The following is a 23,586-nucleotide window of genomic DNA, read 5'->3' on the forward strand; positions in this document are numbered from 1 at the left end:
TAACATGAACGTTCACTTCAGATATTAATTAGCCTGTATCACTTGTACACAGGCAAATTTGTTAATCGCTCGCCCAAATCTTAAACATCTCATCCATTATTCAACAGACAATCCACTGTGTGACGTAGCTGCCAATTGCAACATTTCTGCTGCCATCTTCTGTGTCGTAACACCAGGGAGATAGTGTTGCACTCAGTACAGAACAAGCTTCGTGATCTTATGCATCTTTAAGCTGGAGACATTTAATTGCAGACAAAAAATGGAAAGCACGAAAATGGAGATAGGTTTTTGAGAAAAAAGAGGGTGCTGGAATGGACACTGAAAATAAGCCACAACTTATAAATGGAGGTGACATTAAGGCATACCATTGTCAATTTAAAATGCAGTTTTAAAAACAGAGCAGGATTTGAGCTGGTCTGCGTGGACTGGAGATGATCGGCCTACAAAAGATTGTGAATCAGGGCATTCTGAAGCTTTCTTTGCTCACTGATTGTAGATCAAAGTTTTGACCTGACCTGACACAGCCACCACCTCATTGGATCAGGGCTGCTTTTCAGAAGATGGTCAGAAGTCACATGACACTAGGTTATAGTCCAACAGGTTTAATTGCAGTGCACCTGACAAAGGGGCAGCACTCCGAACACTTGTGATTTCAAATAAACCTGTTGGACTATAACCGGGTTTGTACGACTTCTGACTTTGTCCACCACGGCCCAACATCAGCTCCTCTATATCATGACTTTCAGAACATGAGTTCTCTACATTTTAAGTGAACCATTAAGTGAGCAAAATTTAACATGAGAACATAAGAAACAGAAGCAGGAGTAGGCCATCAGGCCATTGAGCCTGTTCCACCACTTCATATGATCGTGGCTGATCATTTCATGGACTCAGCTCCACCTCCTCACCCGCTCACCATCACCCTTAACCCCTTACTGTTCAAAAATCTATTTTTGCCTTAAAATGATGTAGCCTCAACTGCTTCACTAGGCAGGGAATTCCACAGATTCACAACCCTTTGGGTGAAGAAATTCCTCCTCAACTCAGTCCTAAACCTGCTCCCAATTTCACGGTTTTAAACCAAAGGAACATCTCCCTCCAGACTGACAACCGCGAAAGGCTTTCTAATAATACTCTTTCAATTCATTGGGTGTGATCACGTGACCAGTGTCAATTTTAAAAAGGGTCTGTCTCCAACTACTAGATCACTACAGATTTGTGTAATTAATACAACATGCTGTCAATTAAACAAAGCTGCCTCTTCTCCAGGCTAATAAATAGATCATGTCACCCTTGGCTTGGAAATGAAGCAGTCAGATCAAATAAGGCTGCTTCAGCGTAATTACAGTTCATGCCCTTCTGCTACTGTTCTTCAGACAGCAGAGTGCTATCAAATGACACTCTTCATTTTACACCTGTTTCATCAAAGCTATGCTGTACTGTAAACCAAAATGCAACCCTATCCATGAACATAAATTACTCTATATATGTGTGTGTGTGTATATATATATATATATATATTATAGGAGTAATGTGTGTTCATGGATAGGGTTGCATTTTAGTTTACAGTACGTATATTTGTTTTTAAAAAGGGCTTCACAAAATCAAAATTCCAATGTCACACTTGCTACTGTTTGAACATTTATTAAATACCTGCTCTGGTTGACTAATCCCTCTATCTGTTGGCAGCGGCTGCCTCTCCTGTTTCCGGAAGATTCCCCTGAATGGGACCACAGTGGATGTATGGAGGTGGGAAATCGATCCTACCTGGCAGGGAGAGCTTTTCCTCTTTAGTAACAATACCCTGCTAATGAATCTGACTGGTTTGCAGTCACAGTGAGAGGTGAGCCATTTGTTGTACATAAGGGCTTGTATTGTTAGGCAGCTGAGCAGCTGAAGGGAGCCCTGATGTCAGGAGGTGCTTGTAGCTTGTAACCCTATCGCATGTGGCTGTGTCGAGTCAGGTCAGGACTGCTATCTCTGAGCAAGGGAAGATTTGGGACACCGAGATCCACAATCACACAACCAGGTCAACTCCACCTCCACCCTGACTGAGTTTTAAAACTGATGACATGTGTGCCATCACAGCACCTATTTTTAAGCTGTGACCTAATTTTACGTATCCACGGCAGCATCTTTCTCACAATCCTCTACCAGGGAGAATGTGCAGAGGTCCAAATACACCCACCAACAGGTTTCACAACACTTTCTACCCTACTGTTGTTCGAATACTGAATGGACTTTCAAACTCTTAACATTCGCCTGTACCTGTGTTTTTGTTTTTGCCGCTGTTTACCTATTATTTACTATCTATGCTATTTAACTGTGACCTGCCTGTATTGTTCGCAAGACAAAGCTTTGCACTGTGCCTTGGTACATGTGACATTAAATTCAATTCAATTCAATTCAACCTAAAAAGTAAGATAGTCACCACTAAGCTGCAGAAGAAAACTTAGGAGAAAAATCTTTATCTAGACAGTGATGAGAAAGTAGACCTCACTACCTGAAGAGCCAGTTGAAGCAAAAGGCATAGATTATTTACAGTGTGGAAACAGGCCCTTCGGCCCAACAAGTCCACACCGACCCGCCGAAGCGCACCCACCCAGACCCATTCCTCCTACATTTACCCCTGCACCTAACACTACGGGCAATTTACCATGGCCAATTCACCTAACCTACACCATTTTTGGACTGTGGGAGGAAACCGGAGCACCCGGAGGAATCCCACGCAGACATGGGGAGAATGTGCAAACTCCACACAGTCAGTCGCCTGAGGCGGGAATTGAACCCCAGTCTCTGGCGCTGTGAGGCAGCAGTGCTAACCACTGTGCCACCGTGCCGCCCACGAGGCAGAGGCACATTTCAGGAAAACTGAACAATCATAGGAACAGGAGTAGGCCATTCAGCCCCTCGAGCCTGTTCCACCATTCAGTGAGTTCATGGTAGGTCTATTGACTAACTCCATATACCTGCCTTTGGCCCATATCCCTTTATACCTTTGCTTAACAAAATAAATCAGATTTAAAACATACAACTGCTTCAGCATCCACTGACATTTATGGAAGAGCGTTCCGAACCTCTCCCACCCTTTGTATGTAGTATGTAAGTGCTTCCGAACTTGTGTCCTAAATGGTCTGGCCCCACTTCTCAGACTATGGTTGGGGTTCTAGAACTAGGGGCAATGGAAATAATTTATCTTTATCTACTCTGTCTTTTCCTGTTAACATCTTGAAGACTTCAATTAGATCACCCCTTTACCTTCTGAATTAGAAAGAAAATAGGCCACATCTCCTCATAATTTAACCCTTGAACACAGGAAGGAGAGAGGAATGGATACTTTCGTTGACAGGGTTGTGGAGATACTGGTTTACGGCATTAGTGCTGGCACAGAGAAGTTCTGTTTCTTGCAAATACAATTCTCATTTTGTAAAAAGGCATCCCCTTGGCTTGTCTTGTTACCTGATGATGGAGTTGCAGTGAGCACACATTGGCGTCCTGTTGCCTGCTGGGATATGCTCGGCCATCTGAACCAGTGTGTCATCATCCTGCGGCTCTGACTTGCTCACTACGGTGCTGGCTGCCTTTGATCCGGACCCCCAGCCAGGTTGACTTGCCGGTGACACCTGGGCAGTGGGGAGCACAGTCCGGGGGGAACTGTTAGCTGTAGATTGACACAAACACAAAGTTATTTCTTTCATAAAAACACATGAATCAAAGTCACTTCAGTAATTGAGGGGAGGTAGTGGGGTACTGGTAACAACACTGAAGCAGCAATCCAGGCTAAAGTTCTGGGGATGTGATCTTGAATCCCACCACATGGCAGATAATGGAATCTGAACCCAATACAAATCTGGATTTGAAGGCAGTCAGCCTAATGATGACCATGAATCCATGGTCAATTGTCCTAAGAACCCATATCATTCATTCAGCTCCTTGCAGGAGGGAAACCTGCCATCCTTACCTTGTCTGGCCTACACATGACTCCAGACCTACAGCAGTGTGGTTAGCTCATAGCTGCCCTCTGGGCAATTAATTCCAAACCACCCAACAACACCCACAATAAATAAATAAAACAGAGATGTTAGAAAATTGTAGTTTAATAGTAATAAGAGCAGGAGTAGGCCATTTGACCCTTTGAGCCTGCTCCACCATTCATTAAGATCCTGACTAATCTATACGTTGTCTCAGGTCCTCCTACCTGCATTATCCCCGTAACTCTTAATTCCCCTATCATGCAAAACCCACCCAACTATGCCTTGAATATAATTAATAAAGATGCCTCTACAGCTTCCTTGGGCAGAGAATTCCATAGATTCAGTACTCTGGATAAAGTAGTTCCTCCTCATCTCTGTCCTAAATCTACACCCCCTAATCTTGAGGCCATAGTCCCTAGTCCTAGTCTTACCAGCTAGCGGAAACACCTTGCCTGCCTCTATATTATCCATCCCTTTCATAAGTTTATATGTTTCTTTAAGATCCCCTCTCAATCTCCTAAATTCTACTGAGTACAGTCCTAGGTGGCTCAACCTCTCCTCATAGGGTAACCCCCTCATATTCGGAATAAACCTGGTGAACCTCCTCTGCACTGCCTCTAAAGCCAGTATATCCTTCCTCAGGTAAGGAGACCAGAACTGTACACAATAATCTAGGTGTGGCCTCACCAACACCTCGTAAAATTGCAGCAGAACCGCCCTGCTCTTAAATTCGATCCCTCTCGCAATGAAAGCCAATATTCCATTTGACTTCAATCCATACATTTGGAATACTTAAATTTAAATGCTGCTGAAAAGCTTAGATGAAAAGCTGACGTGCAGTTTATTCATTAAAAGTATATTTTACACAATCTCAAGGCAAAAAGCATCAGTGCTGTAATGGGAAAGTTGCCCTTTGAGGAGACATCACGTAGAATAGGTCTAGAGTCACTGGAATTCAAAAGAATGATCTGTGACTCATTAACATCAATAAGACATCTTCCAGAGTTGGGCAGGGTTTATGATGAGAGGCTGTTGGCCTTTCTGGCTGGAGAATCAGGAACAACATAGACGTAGTCTTTGGATAAGGGTCAGCCATTGAGAAATGAGAGGATGAAAAGTTTCTTCATTCAAAGGACAGTCCTTGTTAAATATATTCACTGTCACTGAGAGCTGCCAATACTCAGTGAGTGAGTATATTCAAGACTGAGGGTGACTGATTTTTGGACAATTAGGGGATATAGTGAGAAAGCGGAGTTGATGATGATGATCAGGCATGTTTTTATTGACGGGAGGATGAGGCTCAAGGGGTCAAATGGTCTACTTCTGTTAATTCATTTCTTGCCAATGATTTCCACTCTTCCATTGAGTTAAGGATGAGGTTCAAAACCCAATCATAATCATGCAGAGGCTGCCATTCAGCCCATTGAACCTGTGACAGTTCTCTACAATAAGAATTCAGCAAATCCCACTCCCTCCCCAGTCGACTCATCCAGAAATGTTAGCTTGTTCTCTCTCCACAGATGCTGTCTGACCCGCTGTGATCTCCAGCATATTTTGATTTCAATACAGATTCCAGCATCTACAGTAATTTGCTCCTCTACTTTGGATCAGTGTCCACTTATTGACTACACTCTGGATAACCTGAACATTTCCCCCCATACCTACCCTCTCCACACTGCTCAGGATTTTGAAAACCTCCATCAAATTTCCTCTGAATCTTTCCTCTCCAGGACAGCAGCCTGGAATTGCAAGTCACTCTCACAAATCTTTCCTACACCTTCTCTAATGCCTTTTCATCTGCTTTAAAGTGCAGTGCCCAGAACTGGACCCAATATTAATAAAAGGACAAAATAGGGGAGAAAATTCATGGCTGCTTGAATAAGAGACACAAACACTCTGCAGTTAAAGCAAGAGTTGCCTAGGTTGCGGATGAATGCAGCTTTATACTCTTGTTTAGAAGAAATAAGAAGCAAAATATAATTCTAAAACATATAAGATTGTTAGGCAACTTGACAGGGTAAATGCAGAAAGGCTGTTTCCCTTTATGGGAGAGACTAGGAGCAGAGGGTATCACCTTGGAGTAAGGGGTCACTCATTTTCAGTAGCGATGAGGAACAATTTCTTCTTTCAGAGGATATGGAATCTGAGGAATTTTTGATCACAGAGGGCTGTAGTGGATGGGTCGTTAAGTATATTTAAGACTCAGATTTTTTAATCACTAACAGACTCAAAGCTTATGGTGAAAAAGCAGGGAAGTTTAGTTGAGGATTATCAGATCAGCTGTGATTGCATTGGATAATGATGAAGACTTTGAATGGCTGAATGGCCCACTTGTGCTAGTACGTCTGATGGTCTTTAATCAACAACCAAAAGGCTGGACCACTAGAAAAGGGGGATATTACATTCATTGAACTTTCATTGCATTGATTTCTTTTTTTTAAAGAGACGCAGAGGTAGATAGACTCTGGGGTTGGTTAGTTCTGTTGGTTAGATGGCTGCTTTGTGATACCAAGTGAGGCCAATGGCCTGGGTTCAATTCCGGGGAAGAGTAAAGGAATCTCCTTCTCAACCTCTTCCCTCACCTGAGCCGTGGTGACCCTCAGGTTAAACCACCACCAGTCATCTCTCTCTCTCTCTTTCTCTAATGACAGAGCAGCTCTAAGGTCTGGTAAGCCTATGCCGACTTTACCCTTTGCTTTCCCCACTTTTAGTTAGATTATTGATGAACAAAGGAGGCAAGCATTGCCAACGCTAAGTGGAACTTGGGGCGTGGGACCACAACCAAGTCAGCAATGATTTTATTGACTGTCAGGACAGTTTCCAGGGGCTGAATGCTTTTCATTTGTTTGTACAGACAAAGTCAACATCTTGTAGTTTCTCAAAGGTTGGGGAAGAAAGTCAAGATTGGCTAAAAGTTATATCTTGAACTAACCTCAAAAGCACGTGCAGCAGAAATATCCCCAGTGATGAGTTCACAAACCAGACAACTGTACCTGACTGAAAGGCACAGCCAGGCAAGAGCAGAAATAGGAACACAGGAAAATACAAAGAACAACTTATGGCTTTCAAAAAAAAAATCAGCCCCTTGAAGCCATGCCAGACAGGCTTTTAGATATACTACTTTAGAAGTAGAAAAAGTCACTTAAAGTAGTCAAACTTCAGGATAATTATTAGCAATCCCTTTCTGCACCTGTCAAATTTGACAGCTCCAAGTAAAAATTGACATTGCCGTGAGGTTTAACACAGGACAACAGCAGCTCCTTTGTGTGCCGGGTCAGTTGGACCTCCGTCTATCCTTCAGCACCAACCAGCCGATTTTTTTCCCATACTAACACGCTTGCCAATTTTAGCCTTCACAGAGATGAACTATTTTGGTTTAAGTTTAGATTCCCATCAAAAGGAAAACACAGCAAGAGTATATTTTAGCTGTACGCCTACCACAGAGGACGACTTATTTTTAATAATTTATTAAGGAACATAAAAGATGCCCCCGGGGTGATTTTCCACCATGTTTTCAGTTGTACAAACAGATAAAACAATATTCTTTTTTAAGTTCTTTCATGGGCATGGCTGTGGTCAGCTTGTCCAGCATTTATTGCCTATCCCTAATTGCTCCTTGAGAAGGTGGGGGTGAGCTGCCCTCTTAAACGGCTGTGGTCCACGTCCTATATGTTGACCCACAATGCCATTAGGGAGGGAATTATTCCGTTGGTATGATCACGTCAAGCTGTTGCTGTTGCTACAAGACAGCTCTGCCAACTTTTGCACTAGCCCCAGATGTTAATAAAGAGGACTGTGCAGGGTAGACAGGGCTGTTTCTACCCCTGTCTATTCTGGTGCCAAGATTAATGCCAGGTTTCATTTCTTCATTAAGACTTTGGAGTGATTGCTACAACAGAGTGACTTGCTGGGCCATTTCAGAGGGCAGGTGAGAGGCAACCATATTACTGTGTCACATGTAGGTCAGACCAAGTGAGGATAGCAGACAAGGATATGAGTGAGCCAGATGGGTTTTTTTTGTCCCCAATAGTTTTATGGTCATCCGTAGATTCTTAATTCCACGTTTTTAAAACTGAATTCAAGTTACACCATCTGCTGTGACAGCATTCAAACCCAGGTCCCCACAACACAAGCGGAGTTTGTGGATTAATAGTCTCGCAATAGTATAGTGTGCGCAACAGTCACAGAGTTCTTAGCACAGCTGTCTCATAGCACCAAGGACCCAAGTTCGATTCCAGCCTTGGGCAACTGTCCGTGTGGAGTTTGCACTTCCTCATGACTGCATGGGTTTCCTCCGGGTACTCAGGTTTCCTCCCATAATCCAAAGGTGTGCAGATTAGGTGGATAGACCATTCTTAAAAACTTGCCCCATAGTGTGCAGGGAGTTCTAGGCTAGATGGATTACCCACAGTTAATGCATGGTTACGGGGATAGGGTGGGATGCTCTCTGGAGGATCAGTGCAGTCTCAACTGGCCAAATGGCCTCTACCTGCACTGTAGGGATTCTGAGATTCTAAATATGAGGCTATTTCCTTCCCTAATATTACCTGTTCTACAATGTTCGGCTTCTTCTGCTGAGAAAGAACACCATTATCAGGATGGTGAAGAGACATAAATCTTTTTACTCACAGTCTATTTACAACAGTTTTGAGGAAGTATTGTTCACAATTTGTTTCCAGTAAAGTCACACAAAGAGCCCTGAGATGAAAGGCCACAGGTTTGAATTGAATTGATTTATCGTCACTTGTAGTTAACAAATAAATACAGCGAAAAGTGTAATATATCGGCACACTCCGGCATCATTGCTTGGTGAATTGTTTGGTGCTGATCAAAGCAGATAGGGAATTCACCACAATTTCACACCTCATCTGAAAGACATCAACCCTCAAATAGTGCAGCACTCCCTTGCAACCACACAAAAGGGTCAGCCTAGATTGTGTGTTCAAATTTCTGCAATATTTCCTGAACATGTCGCTTATAGTCCTGAAAGCGTTAACATTAAGGACTGTGGTGAGTCCACAGCTCCATAGCAACACAAGTGGATCAAGTCGTAAGGAAAGCACACAGCAAGTTGCCTTCATCGGCTGGGGAAGAGTTGGCAAGTCATGCTGCAGCTGCACAAAACTTTGATTAGACCACATTTGGCAGTTCTGGTCGCCACATTATAGAAAGGATGTGGAAATGATGGAGAGGGTGCAAAAGAGGTCTACATGGATGTTGCCTGGATTGGCCATTATTAAAAACTTGCCCCATAGTGTTCAGGGAGTTCTAGGAGAGTCATAGAGATGTACAGCACAGAAACAGACTCTCCAGTCCAACTCATCGACGCCGACAAGATATCTTAACCTAACTTAGTCCCCAGCCAGCACTTGGCCCATATCCCTCCAAACCCTTCCTGTTCATATACTCATCCGGATGCTTTTAAATGTTTAAAAGCTTCCACCACTTCCCCTTAGCTTCCTTTTATATCTTTCCCCTCTTATCTTAAACCTATGCCCTGTCTTATGGAGTTGGAGAGGAGCATCTTTGCGTTTTGGATGAATAAGATCTAACTTCCCATGGTCCTCTCTGTTACAATGTCTATCACATCGACATAATCTGTAACTAGCTGCGAACAGGCGATGAGCTACTTGATCAATCCAAAAGCCTCTTCTATTTACAACAGACAGTGATTTTCCTCTCCCACACCAATCCAAGCAGGTCCTGTAACTCTCTGCCCTTAAAGAGCACAGTGAGGTGCAAGCTTGGTTCAGTTACACAGACGGGCGAAATGCTGGGAAGTGGGACTAGTGCACATTCAATGTGCTGAAGTTGGCTTATGAGGAGAGACAGTGTGAACTGGGACTAGATTCATTAGAATTTAGAAGAATGAGGAGGGAAATCTTATAGAAACATATAAAATGATGAACTGAATAGCTAAGATAGAAGCAGGGAGGTTGTTTCCACCGGTGGATGAAACTAGAACCGGGGACATAGCCTCAGAATAAGGGGGAGCAGATTTAGGATCGAGTTGAGGAGGAACCTCTTCACCCAAATGGGTTCTGAATCTGTGGAATTCCCTGCCAAGTGAAGCAGTTGAGGTTACCTCGTTGAATGTTCTTAAAGCAAAGATAGATTTCCGGATAGTAAAAGAGGCTTATGGTGGGCAGGTGGGTAAGTGGAGATGAGTCAATGAAAAGATCAGCCATGATCTTATTGATTGGCGGTGCAGGCTCTCCAGGCCAGATGGCCTACTCCAGCTCCTATTTCTTATATTCTTAGGAAGGGCCTCTGCAATGCTGCATGACTCTGTCTCTTTGTCATCAGAACCAAGAATCTCTGACTCAGAGACAAAAATTCTACTCAGTGCCTCAAGCTGACACATACTCCTTCAAGAGATTTGTGAGCTGAAGTGCTTGCACAAAAGCCACTCAAAATGCACGCAGGGTGTTAAATTTAAACAGCATTCTCAAATATTTATTCAGGATATTTGCTTATTCAGTGCTATAATTTATTACATCGACGTGAACATCAGACAACCTCAAAACTCTTACCTGTACTGATCTTATCATCTAAACTCCTTCGCTTATCTCTACGCCTCACTACCGATTAACAAAGGTTGGAGATAAACTGTGGGGGGGTCACCTTAAAAACGTAATCTTTGTGTGCAGCTGGAATGTTCTAACTTAATAGGGAAAGTGAATGCTTGGTGCAGAGATCCTGCAACACACCTGACTCAGGATTGTTAACGAGGTAAAAACAATAACTGCAGATGCCGGAAACCAAATACTGGATTAGTGGTGCTGGAAGAGCACAGCAGTTCAGGCAGCATCCAACAAGCAGCGAAATCGACGTTTTGGGCAAGGGCTTTTGCCCAAAATGTCAATTTCGCTGCTCCTTGGTACTGCCTGAACTGCTGTGCTCTTCCAGCACCACTAATCCAGTATCAGGATTGTTAACACACACACTGTCAAACAGCAACTTTTGTTGAGCACCAGGTTCCAATTCCTCACAGAAAGGTGAACTCTGACTGAATGGAGTAGAACCTCAGGTCTGAAGAGATTGATTAAAGAGGCTGGCTTTGAAGTTACAGAGGGTGAGTGATGGTTGGGAGACATAAAGAGGTAATTCCACATCTTAGTGCCTGGACAGCTGAAAGAAGCGCCCACATGGATTTGGCAAAGGGACTGAAAGATGGATGTGGCCATAGTTTGGGGAATGCAGAATTCTTGGAAGGTAGAAGGTTTAAGGGGTTAAAGAGAGGAGTGAGGACCTGAAGGGATTTGAACACAAGTACATGAGAACTTTCAAATTTACAAACTTAGTGCGAGGCTCCCATCCACCAAGTTAAACGCTTACGTGCTTCAACACGGATCCTCTCTGATGGACACTATCTCTAAAATGCTCTGCAGCAACTCTATCAGCAGCACCTCTCAAACCTTCAACCCATCAAGGGGGCCAAGGGAATTAGACATTTGTGAACATCACTACCTGCAAAAGGTCCTGTCATGTGTTATTTTTATTTATTCATTCCCCTGGATTCATTCCTTGAGTATTTATTGGCCGTCCCTAATTGCCCTTGGGAAGATGAAGGCAAACTGCATTCTTGAACCACTACAGTCCTTTGGAGGGTTGCAGTAGTATTGAACACAATGAGAGGGTTCTTCAGCCCAAGTTAAAAGACCCAGCGAAGAGGCAGGCAAAGTGCTGACGGTCTAGAGTCACATGTAGGCCAGATTGGGAAAGGATGGCAGATTTTCTTCCTCAAAACAACACTAGTGAACACAATGATTTTTTTTTAATGCAAACTGGTAGTTTTTCAGTCACCGTTACAGAATTAGCGCATTTTATTTCCAAACTTGCAGATTTATATAATTCGCTGAATTTAAAATGCATGCATCCAGGTCATTTGCCTAGTCATGTCGGGGGCTAATCCAGTAACATAGCTACTGCACTCCCAACTTGGATCCATATTGGCCATCCCTTCATTGGCACTGGCTCAAAGTACTGGAATTCCCACTGTACCAGCACTACGAGGGCTACCCACACTGCCTGCAGCAGTTTACCATGACTGTCTCCAAAGCAACTAGTGGACGACAACAAATGCTAACTTTGACAGCGCTGTCTATATCCGTAATGAATAAATTTACATTTATTTTGGAAAGAGCTCTGCTCTGAGCCTCCACCAACAGGGTCGAAATTGAAACCGTCTGTCAGGAAAATCACAACAGCAAAGCTAAATCCAACTAATCTATTCAACAGACTGATTCTATTCCAATAAACTGTGTCAGTCAACTGGCCTGCTTCAGTCAGCCTCCAGAATGACTGTACAGATGAGAGCTGAAACTGATCTTTGTGGTTGCACCGACAGAGTGAGCTTTGGCTATAATGCATTTTCAAGAAATGATCTTTTATCATTTTGCTATTGCATGGCCTTGACTCTCTCATCGACAAGGAAACAAGACAAGGTGGAGTCTGAGCACCAGAGGAGATCGGATTCTGGCCAAGCAAGTGTCCCTCAGAAGGGGTTGGATTAGTCTGGACACGAGAGAGAGAGAGAGAGAGAGAGTAGAAGGTTGAGAGGCAATCTGATAGAAGTTTATAAAATAATGAGAGGTATCAATACAATTGATGGCAGGTGCCTTTTCCCTGGGTTGGGGGATTTCAAGAGTAGGGGGCATATTTTTAAGGTGAGAGGAGAGAGATTTTAAAAAGACATGAGGGGCAAAATGTTTACAGAGAGGGTGGTTTGCATTTGGAATGAACTTCCTGAGGAAGTGGTGAATGTGGGTACAAGTATAACATTTAAAAGACATTTAGATAAGTTCATGAATAAGAAATGGTTAGAGGGATATGGGCCAGGAGCAGGCAGGTGGGACAACTTCAATTTGGGATTATGTCCGACATGGACTGGTTGAGCTCAAGGATCTGTATCCGTGCTGTACAACTCTTTGACTCTATGAGAGCACGAGAGAGGGTGTGTGTGTGCGCGCGAAAGAGAGAGAGAGCGCATGAGAGTAAGAGAGAGAACATGAGAGAAAGAGAGCATATGAAAGAGAGAATGAGAGAGAGAGAGCATGACAGTGAGTGAGAGAGAGAGAGAGATAGAATGAGAGAGAAAGCATGAAAGTGAGAGAGAGCGTGAGCATGAGAGCGAGAGAGAGAGAGAGCATGAAAGACAGCGTGAGAGAGAGAGAGACAGCGTGAGAGAGAGAGAGAGCGTGTGTGAGAGAGAGAGAGAGAGAGAGAGAGAGAGAGAGAGAGAGAGAGAGCGAGCAAAAGTGAGTATGTGAGCCAGTAACAGCAAGAGAATGGAAGAGTGTGTGTGAGAGAGAGTGCGAACGAGCATTGAAGGAAGGGCTTTGCCAAACTTAGAGCACATGAAGGGATGGCCATTGTGTGGGGTAATCAGACATGTGGTGAGAATTGGAGGATTACAGAAGTCTTCGAATGCTGTAAGGCCCAAGGAGGCTACAGAGATGTAGTTAAGACTCCAGCATGTACGATCGAGACATTAAATTCACTTGACATGGGACACGGAAAATAAAGCACAGACTAATGTGTTTTCACTGTAGGTGTAGTGCTCAATGATCGACCTGAACTGACGACTGGTCTGAAAGGTGGGAGGTCTGTTGGTACAACTTCACAGTATAATTCAGCAGCAAATCAGAAGCAAGGAAACCTCATCTCGTGCAATGTGGGCCAACCCTTGAAGTATTCCCGTGTCTGGATCACCAGGCAGCTGTGAGGCAAAATAAATTACATCAACAGCCCTCTGCTCTCTAACAGCTGAAGAACACGTTTGGGTTGAATCTCTCTCAAGGATTTGTGTTGCTTTTTCTGGATGGTGTAGAAACACCAGATCATTTTCACCAGCTGCTTTTACTCAAAAGTAAGAGATTGTGAAATTTGCAGAGCTCCCAAACAGCAGCCAATGAAGGCCTTTTGATGCATTGTTGCAATGTAGGGGAGCGGCAACCTGTAAACAGCAAGGAGGTCAAACCAGATGTTTTTAGACATTGCTTGAGGAACAGAAAAGAAAATGAATCATCTTAAGGAGACGTGTTAGGAGACTGCTCCAGGGGTGGTTAGGACTTGAAGCTGGACCTCCTGACCCAGAGGTATGGACAATAGCACTACACCTGCAAAGGTTTGCCAGTGCATTTGGATGATCCACCACCACATAGTTGTTCAACAAAATTTAGAACAAGTACACACACACTTGGTATCCACACAGCCTTGTAGTGTCAGAAAAGACCCCTGGTATTCAGGTATGTTTTCAGCAACGGATTTACTCCAGTTTAGGATACCAAAGTAAAATGTGACTGGGGAAAGGAACGGCTCTTGTTCATTCAACAACGCATGTAGCTTTTCAATTAGAGTCATAGTCATAGAGATGTACAGCATGGAAACAGACCCTTCAGTCCAACCTGTCTATGCCGACCAGATATCCCAACCCAATCTAGTCTCACCTGCCAGCACCCGGTCCATATCCCTCCAAATCCTTCCAATTCATATACCCATCCAAATGCCTCTTAAATGTTGCAATTGTACCAGCCTCCATCACATCCTCCGACAGCTCATTCCATACACGTATCACCCTTTGCCTGAAAAAGTTGCCTCTTAGGTCTCTTTTATATCTTTCCCCTCTGACCCTAAAACTATGCATCTAGTTCTGGACTCCCCGACCCCAAGGAAAAGACTTTGCATATTTACCCTATCCATGCCCCTCATAATTTTGTAAACCTCAACCTCCGATGGTCCAGGGAAATCAGCTCCAGCCTGTTCAGCCTCTCCCTGTAGTTCAAATCCTCCAACCCTGGCAACATCCTTGTAAATCTTTAAACAGAATGCTTGGAAAGCATTAACAGGAGTTAGAAAAAGTCAGAAGCAAAAGCAGGCACTGCTGGAGAAACTCAGTAAGTCTGACAGTATCTGTGGAGAGAGAAACACAGAGTTAAAGTTTTGATTCCAGTGATGCTTCTTCACCAGATCCGAAAAGTTAACTCCGCGTTCTCTCCACATATGCTGCCAGATCTGCCGAGCTTCTCCAGCAGTGTCTGTTTTAGTTTTCAGAAATTCAACATCCATAAGTCTTTCATTTTATTTTAGACAAAGTCAGATTGAGTTTATGAAAGGGAAATTAGGTTAAACTAATCTACTTGAGGTCTATGAGAATTTAACCAGCAGAGTTGATAAGAGATAACCAATGAATGTGGTATATTTGAATTTCAAGATGACTTTGAAAATAACTTTAGAGGCTGGGGGTAGGGGTCAGTTAGCTCAATTCGCTGGACAGCTGGTTTGATACACATTATTGCCAACAGCACAGGCTCAATTCCCAGACCAGCTGAAATCACGGTGAAAGTCCTATCTTCTCAATCTCACCCCTCACCTGACCTGTGGTGACCCTTTAGTTAAACGCACCACCAGTTGCCTTAGGACCTTTTTTCATTTATATAAACAATTTGAATGTGAATACAAAAGGTATGATTAGTAAGATGACACCAAAATTGGAGTTGGAGTGGACAGTGAAGAAGGTTACCTCAGAGTACAACAGGACCTTGATCAGCCAGATCAATGGGCCAAGAAGTGGCAGATGGAGTTTAATGCAGATAATGGTGCTGCATTTTGGAAAAGCAAACCAGGAAAGGATTTATACAGTTAATGGTAGGTTTACGGGGACTGTTGCTGAACAAAAAGACCAAGGGGTATAAGTACATAGTTTCTTGAAAGTGGAGTTAAGAGTTAGACAGGGTGGTGAAAAAGACATTCGGCATGCTTGCCTTCATTGGTCAGTACATAGGAGTTCGGAGTGTTATGTTGCAGCTGTACACAACTTTGGTGAGGCCACTTTTAAAATATAGCATTTGATTCTGGTCATCCTGCTTTAGGGAAGATATTGTTAATCTTGAAAAAATTCAGAAAAAATTTACAAGGATATTGCCAGGGGTTGGAGGATTTGAGCTATAGGGAGAGGCTGAACAGGCTGGGGCTGTTTTCCCTGGAGCGTCGGAGGCCGAGGGGTGACCTCATAGATGTTTATAAAATCATGAGGGGCATGGATAGGGTAAATAGGCAAAGTCTTTCCCTCAGGATATGGGAGTCCAAAACTAGAGGGCATAGGTTTCGGGCGAGGGGAGGGAACATCTAAAAGGGACCTGAGGGGCAACCTTCGCACGCAGAGGATGGTGCGTGTATGGAACAGACTGCCAGAGGAAGTGGCAGAGGCTGGTACAATTAAAAGACATCTGGATGGGTACGTGAATAGGAAGGGCTTAGCAGGATATGGGCCAAATTCTGGCAAATAGGACTTACATCAGTTTGGAATATCTAGCTGGCATGGACGAGTTGGACCAAAGGGTCTGTTTCCATGCCGTATAACTCTATGAATTCTATGAAATATCATAACTTTGCCATTTACATTACAGGTTAGTTGGCAAAATTAAACTACACTGTCTTAGATTGAGAATTGGTTGTCAGACCAGAAGCAAAGAATGGGAATAAATGTATCTTTACTGGTTGGCAGGCAGTGACTAGTAGTGGAGAAAGTGAAGACTCCAGATGCTGGAGATCAGAGTCGAAAGGTGTGGAAAAGCACAGCAGGTCAGGCAGCATCAGAGGAGCAGGAGAGTTGACGTTTTGAGTATAAGCTCTTCATCAGGAACGAGTGACTAGTGGTGCACCACAAGGAGCAGTGCTTGGGTCCCAGCTATTCACGATCTGCGTAAATGAATGGATGATGGAACCAAATGTGTATTTCCAGGTTTGCTGAAAACACAAACGAGGCAAAATAGAGTTGTGAGGAGAGTGCAAGAAAGCTTCAAGGTTATCTGGACATGTTCAGTGAGTGGATATGTATAGGGCAGATGCGGTATAACATGAAGTTATACACTTCAGTGTGAAAACAGAAAAGCAGAGCATTATTTAAATGGAGTTATATTGAAAATGTCAATGTACAAAGGGATCTGGGTATCCTTGTACAGTCAGTGAAAGTAGACAGGCAGGTGCAGCAGACAGTTAGGAGGTAAATGGTATATTGGTCTTCATTGCAAAAAGGTTTGAGTTCAGAAAGAGACGTCTTACTGCAGTGATACAGAGTCTGGGTGAGACCACACCTTGTGCAGTTTTGGACCCTCTACCTAAGAAAGGATTTGGGACAGCACAGTTGCTCAGTGGTTAGCACTGCTGCCTCACAGCACACGGGACCTGGGTTCGATGCCAGCCTTGGGCGACTGTCTGTGTGGAGTTTGCACATTCTCCACGTGTCTTTGTGGATTTCCTCTGGATACTCCGGTTTCCTCCCACTGTCTAAAGATGTGCAGGTTAGGTGGATTGGCTATGCTAAATTGCCCATAGTGTTAGGTCCATTAGTCAGAGGGGAATGGGTCTGGGTGGCTTACTCTTCAGAGGGTTGATGTAGACTTGTTGGGCTGAAGAGTCTGTTTCCACATTGTAGGGAATCTAATCTAATCTAATAGCTGCCATAGAGAGAGTTCAGTGAGGATTCCCTAGGCTAATACTGGGGATGGTAGGACTGTCCTTTGAAGAGACATTGTTTTGTCTTGGTCTACATTCACTAAAGTTCAATCAGAAACCTCTCATTCTTCTGAAATGTATAAACTCCGAACAGGGATAGAGAGACTAGATGCAGGGAGGATGTTTCCCGATTGTAGAGTCACATTCACAGGATACGTGGAAGACCATTTAGAACTGAGATGAAGAAACATTTCTTCACCCAGAGGGATGCCAATCTGTGAATGTTGCTTCCACAGAAGGCTGTGGAGACTAGATTAGATTAGATTAGATTAGATTACTTACAGTGTGGAAACAGGCCCTTCGGCCCAACAAGTCCACACCGCCTCGCCGAAGCGCAACCCACCCATACCCCGACATTTACCCCTTACCTAACACTACGGGCAATTTAGCATGGCCAATTCACCTGACCTGCACATCTTTGGACTGTGGGAGGAAACCGGAGCACCCGGAGGAAACCCACGCAGACACGGGGAGAACGTGCAAACTCCACACAGTCAGTCGCCTGAGGCGGGAATTGAACCCAGGTCTCTGGTGCTGTGAGGCAGCAGTGCTAACCACTGTTCCACCGTGCCGCCCTAAATTCAAGGAAGAGATGGATACATTTTCAGATATTAAAAGGCATCAAGTAGTTTGTGGAGTAAGCGAGACAATGGCATTGAGACAGAGGATCAATCATAATCATTGTTGAACAGTGAAGCAAAGAAGGGAAAAACAGCCTACACTTGCTCGTAGTTTTTACATAAAGTCAATCTTAAACTCATCTTTCCAGAGTGACTCTGAGCAATGCTCACTCAGTGACATAAACAGGAAGCCTGAATGCATTGACGCAATGTGCTACCTAATGGAAGTTCTGTTACGAGTCATTGATTCGATCGTTTTGAGCTGGAGATACAATGTCTTTCTGTTCTGCCTCTCTCTCATTTACGATGAGCACACACTACATTCCCCAGCTAAGTATATGCCAACGTGACAACAGAGAAAAACACTGCAATGCAAAAGATCCAACTCCAGGTGCAAACTGACCTCTCGGCGTTATTGCTTTGGATACTAAAGAAACCTTTGTGCTTTTCATACTGTTTCCCAGTTGCCTCTTTTGAATAACAACTCCATAAGCAGACATTGTTTATGAAAGTTATTTCTCTACATACATGACACTGTCTAGATGCACACAGGTCCCACATTGTTTCACTGATTGACATAGCACAGAACAAAGCCATTCGGCCCATTCTGACAGCACTGGCTCTTCAAAAGAATCCAATTGGTCATACTCTCCCTGACTCATCTCCCAATGGCCCTGCAATGATTCCCCCTTCCAAACATCTATCTGATTCTTTTGCAGCACCATTCAGAAAATATATTCCTGACAATAACCTCTTGCTGAATTAAAGGAAAAGTTCATCTCATCTCACCCTGAATGTTGCCAGCCTGTATTTTAGATCAAGTAGAGAGGTCCGGGACTATTGGGGTAGATTAGGATATAGATAAGAGGTTACAAATAAATCACACACAGTCTGACTGAATGAAGGAGGAGATTCAAGGGGCTGAATGGCCTAATCCCTGCTCCTAATTTCTATGTGTATAGGAGATTGGAACTACCTGAATAGTTTTATCATTGAGCCAATACAGAATGGTCTCCTTCTGACCTGTAAGACTCTGCTTTGGTGTGACTTAAGAATCTTTCTGAATCTACGATGACCAGAGCTTATGGTGTTATAACACCGATCTTAACTCTACTTTTGAAATCAGATTCTATTTTAACGGGGTGGCATGGTGGTTCAGTGCTGCTGCCTCACAGCGTCAGGGACCCCAGGTTCAATTTCAGCCTCTGGCGACTGACTGTGTCTCCCCATGTCAGCGTGGGTTTCCTCTGGGTGCTGCAGTTTCGCCCACAATCCAAAGATCTGCAGGTTGGGTGGATTGGACATGGGAAATTTCCCCATGGTGTCCATGGATGTGTAGGCTAGGTGAGTTATCCATGGGAAATGCAGGGTTACAGGGATAGGGTAGGGGCGTGTCTGGGTGGATCGCTCTCTGGACTTGATGGGCTGAATGGCCTGCTTCCACACTGTAGGGATTCCATGAGTCTAATGGGTACTTAATTGCTGATTTCTATTTTAATCCACAGATACTGACCGACTGGTGGTGTGTTTTCCAGCACTTTCTGTCTTCATTTTCGACTTCAAGCATCTGTAGCAATGTTTTTTTTAATTCCTTCATGGGACATGGGCATTGCTGGCTAGACCAAGATTTACTGTTCACCCTCAACTGCCCCAGAGCAGGGTCATTGTAAAACACCTCTGTCTGATTTAGAATCCCTGTGGTGACCTACCATTTCATGGTATGACATGCTGACGTTAAACAGTTTTCATTTGCAGGTTAACAGAAGCAGGCAGCTTGAAAGGGAAAGAGTCATGTTTGAGTAGACAGTCCATTAGTGCTGAACGCCCTCTACTGGAAAAATGCCAGAGCTCAAGAGGAACAATCAAATCTGAGTTAAGCACGATCAAAAAGACATGTGCTAAAAATGGATTAGGAAACAAGATATATTGTAGCAGTTAACTCACCTCCTGCTTCCCAAAACCCATCCACCATCTACTAGGCACAAGTCAGGAATATTCCCCATGACCTGGATGTGTGTAGCTCCATCAACATTTCTGAAGTTCGACACCATCCAGGACATTACAATATTGGCACCACATCAACAAACATTTACTCCCTCCATCACTGATGCTCAGTTGCAGTCGTGTGTATTATGTGCCTCAGCTCACTGAAGCTCCTTAGACAGTACCTTCCAAACCTGCCAATTCCCTGCCAAGACGGTTCAGACAGGCAGATAGATGGTAACCAATGCTTAAAACATGAGAGAGTGAATTCCACCCCCCCACAAACCCTGAAATCACCCAGAGGTAAGCTCAAACATGGTCTGACCAATCAGAGAACAGTCTCTCCTGTACCTGGAGGAGTCAGAATCTGAAAGGGTGGTATCATCCAATCAGAGGCTGGCTCCTTTAAATCTATAACAATGATTTGGATGAGAATGATCAAGACTTGGTTAGCAAGCTTGCAGATGACACTAAAATAGGTAGTGAGGAAGGTTTTCAGAAATTGCAGCAGGACCTTGATCTGCTGGGGAAGTGGGCTGAGAAATGGCAAATGGAGTTTAACACCAATACATGTGAGGTCTTGCATTTTCGAAAGTCAAATCAAGGCAAGAGTTTCAAGGTGAATGGTGGGGCCTTAAGGAGCGTAGTGGATCAGAGGGACCTTGAAGTTCAGGTACACGGTTCTCTGAAAGTGCAGTCACAGGTAGACAGGGCAGTGAAGGTGGCTCTCAGCACACTGGCCTTCATTAGTCAGGGCATCAAGTATCAAAGTTATGTTGCAGTTGTACAGAACATTGGCGAGGCCGCACTTGGAATATTGTGTTCAGTTTTGGTCACTTTGTTATAGGAAGCACGTTATTAAATTGGAAAGAGTGCAGAAGAAATTTACAAGGATGTTGCCAGGACCCAACGGTCTGAATTATAGGGAGTGGTTGGACAAGCTAGAAAGTTTTTCTTTAGGAGAAGGAGGAGGAGGAGGAGGAGGAGGAGGAGACCGGGATGCGTGGGGTGGGGGAGACCTGATAGAGGTGTATAAGATCGAGGGAGGCATGGATAGGTTGAAGGCACTTAGTCTTTTTCACAGGGTTGAGGAATGAGCTGCTAGAGGAAGCGGTTGAGACGGGTACATTAACAACATTTAAAAAGCATTCGGACAAATACATGGATCGGAAAGGGTTAGAAGGATATGGGCCAAGTGCAGGGAATTGGAATTAGTATAGACTGACATTTTGGTTGACATGGACCAGTTTGGGCCAAAGGGCCTGTCTCTAGCTGTCAGACTCAATGACATGCTTTGAATGGGTTCATGGTCAGCAGGAAATGGGCAGAGAGGGGCAGCCTGTGCTTGAAAGTGCGAGGTGGGGAGGAGCTGGTGGGAGTGGGCATCAGGGAAAACAGATGAGCAAAGCAGGATATCTGAGGCAGTGGGGCTAGGGTCATTGAGGCAATGACGTGGGAGGGCAGGGACATTGCAGGAAGTGGAAAAACTAAAGGATGGGGAGGACAACAAAGGTGGGGAGTGGGGAGAGTTAGAAAGATGCAGTCTTTTAAACTTTTGTTAAAGTATTATATACAAACGTCTGTATCGTCATGAATACTGTCAACTGGATGATTCCATGCTGTATAGTTTTAATTCATGAATATTTACATTTTTGTGTTATCACATTTCAAAGCACCTCACATTCTGTGAATTATTCGAAGTTCTGCAACTTCTTTGATTTGTGGGTATCACTGTCTAGGCCAATATTTATTACCCAGCAGGTAAGAGGCAACACTATTTCGGTGGGTCTGGAGTCACATGTAGGCCAGACCAGGTAAGACCAACAAATTTACCTCCCTAAAGCGCATTAGTGAAACTGGTGGGTTTTTACAATGATTTCATGCTCATCCTCAGACTCTTAATTCCAGAATATTTTTTAAACTTAATTCAGATTTTACCATCTGCCATGAAGGATTCAAACCCATAACCCTTTAACCTGGAGTTTTGGATTGCTAGTCCAGTTACCGCTACATCACTTTCTGCCTGTAGTAGAGACAGACAGGCAATTGTTTTGCTATGACTTCCCCAGTCTGCGGAATAGTCATGGTTTTTATGTCTTAATGTGCATGTCAATTCTATTTCTTAAGAAAAGTAACTTGTTACAAATTTATGCCTGTTATCGTGTGCCAATTTAAATATGGAGGAGTCTTGAGTGTTGTGGCTTCAACTGTCACAGAGCAATGTTGTTAACTGAGGATACTGTTGAATTCTTCTGATTCTTCTTGTATGAAAGTGTTTAAATACCCCAGACATCAACACAACTAAAGTAATTATTATGTAATTACATTACCTAACAATGAAGTTAGTGAGGATGAAAAAGGAACCTGTAAAAGCCAAAATGTAGCCTCTGAAAATTTAAAACTAGCCCTTGAGAAATTGTCAACAGTGGCCTTTGAAGAAAAGAATTATTTTGACCAGTGATGGAGCTACTATCAACGTACCTTCACCCTAGCCACTCACCAACCTGAGGTAGAGTGATATCATTGTTCCTTCAATATGGCAGGGTCAAATTCTTCGAGGTAAAAACAATGACTGCAGATGCTGGAAACCAGATTCTGGATTAGTGGTGCTGGAAGAGCACAGCAGTTCAGGCAGCATCCAAGTAGATTCGAAATCTACGTTTCGGGCAAAAGCCCTTCATCAGGAATAAAGGCAGTGAGCCTGAAGCGTGGAGAGATAAGCTAGAGGAGGGTGGGGGTGGGGAGAAAGTAGCATAGAGTACAATGGGTGAGTGGGGGAGGGGATGAAGGTGATGGGTCAAGGAGGAGAGAGGGAGTGGATAGGTGGAAAAGAAGATAGGCAGGCAGGACAAGTCCGGACAAGTCATGGGGACAGTTACTGAGCTGGAAGTTTAGAACTAGGGTGAGGTGAGGGAAGGGGAAATGAGGAAACTGTTGAAGTCCACATTGATGCCCTGGGGTTGAAGTGTTCAGAGGCGGAAGATGAGGCGTTATTCCTCCAGGTGTCTGGTGGTGAGGGAGCGGTGGTGAAGGAGGCCCAGGACCTCCATGTCCTCGGCAGAGTGGGAGGGGGAGTTGAAATGTTGGGCCACGGGGCGGTGTGGTTGATTGGTGCAGGTGTCCCGGAGATGTTCCCTAAAGCGCTCTGCAAGGAGGCGCCCAGTCTCCCCAATGTAGAGGAGACCGCATCGGGAGCAACGGATACAATAAATGATATTAGTGGATGTGCAAGTAAAACTTTGATGGATGTGGAAGGCTCCTTTAGGGCCTTGGATAGAGGTGAGGGAGGAGGTGTGGGCGCAGGTTTTACAGTTCCTGCGGTGGCAGGGAAAAGTGCCAGGATTGGAGGGTGGGTTGTTTGGGGGGCGTGGACCTGACCAGGTAGTCATGGAGGGAACGGTCTTTGCGGAAGGCGGAAAGGGGTGGGGAGGGAAATATATCCCTGGTGGTGGGGTCTGTTTGGAGGTGGCAGAAATGTCGGTGGATGATTT

At 44.1% G+C, this 23,586-nt stretch overlaps 1 protein-coding gene across 7 annotated transcripts in view; it reads right to left on the reverse strand.

The window, feature by feature from the left end:
- The window catches only part of pdlim5a (PDZ and LIM domain 5a), a 254,170-nt gene that overhangs the window by 18,956 nt on the left and 211,628 nt on the right, over positions 1-23,586 (reverse strand). For all 7 annotated transcript variants that reach the window (XM_072583846.1, XM_072583851.1, XM_072583849.1 and 4 more), the window contains one exon: positions 3,460-3,661. In XM_072583846.1, the coding sequence (XP_072439947.1) occupies positions 3,460-3,661 (202 nt within the window). The remainder of the gene's footprint in view (positions 1-3,459; positions 3,662-23,586) is intronic.

The sequence above is a fragment of the Chiloscyllium punctatum genome, chromosome 14 (assembly GCF_047496795.1).
Source record: "Chiloscyllium punctatum isolate Juve2018m chromosome 14, sChiPun1.3, whole genome shotgun sequence".
Taxonomy (NCBI): domain Eukaryota; kingdom Metazoa; phylum Chordata; class Chondrichthyes; order Orectolobiformes; family Hemiscylliidae; genus Chiloscyllium; species Chiloscyllium punctatum.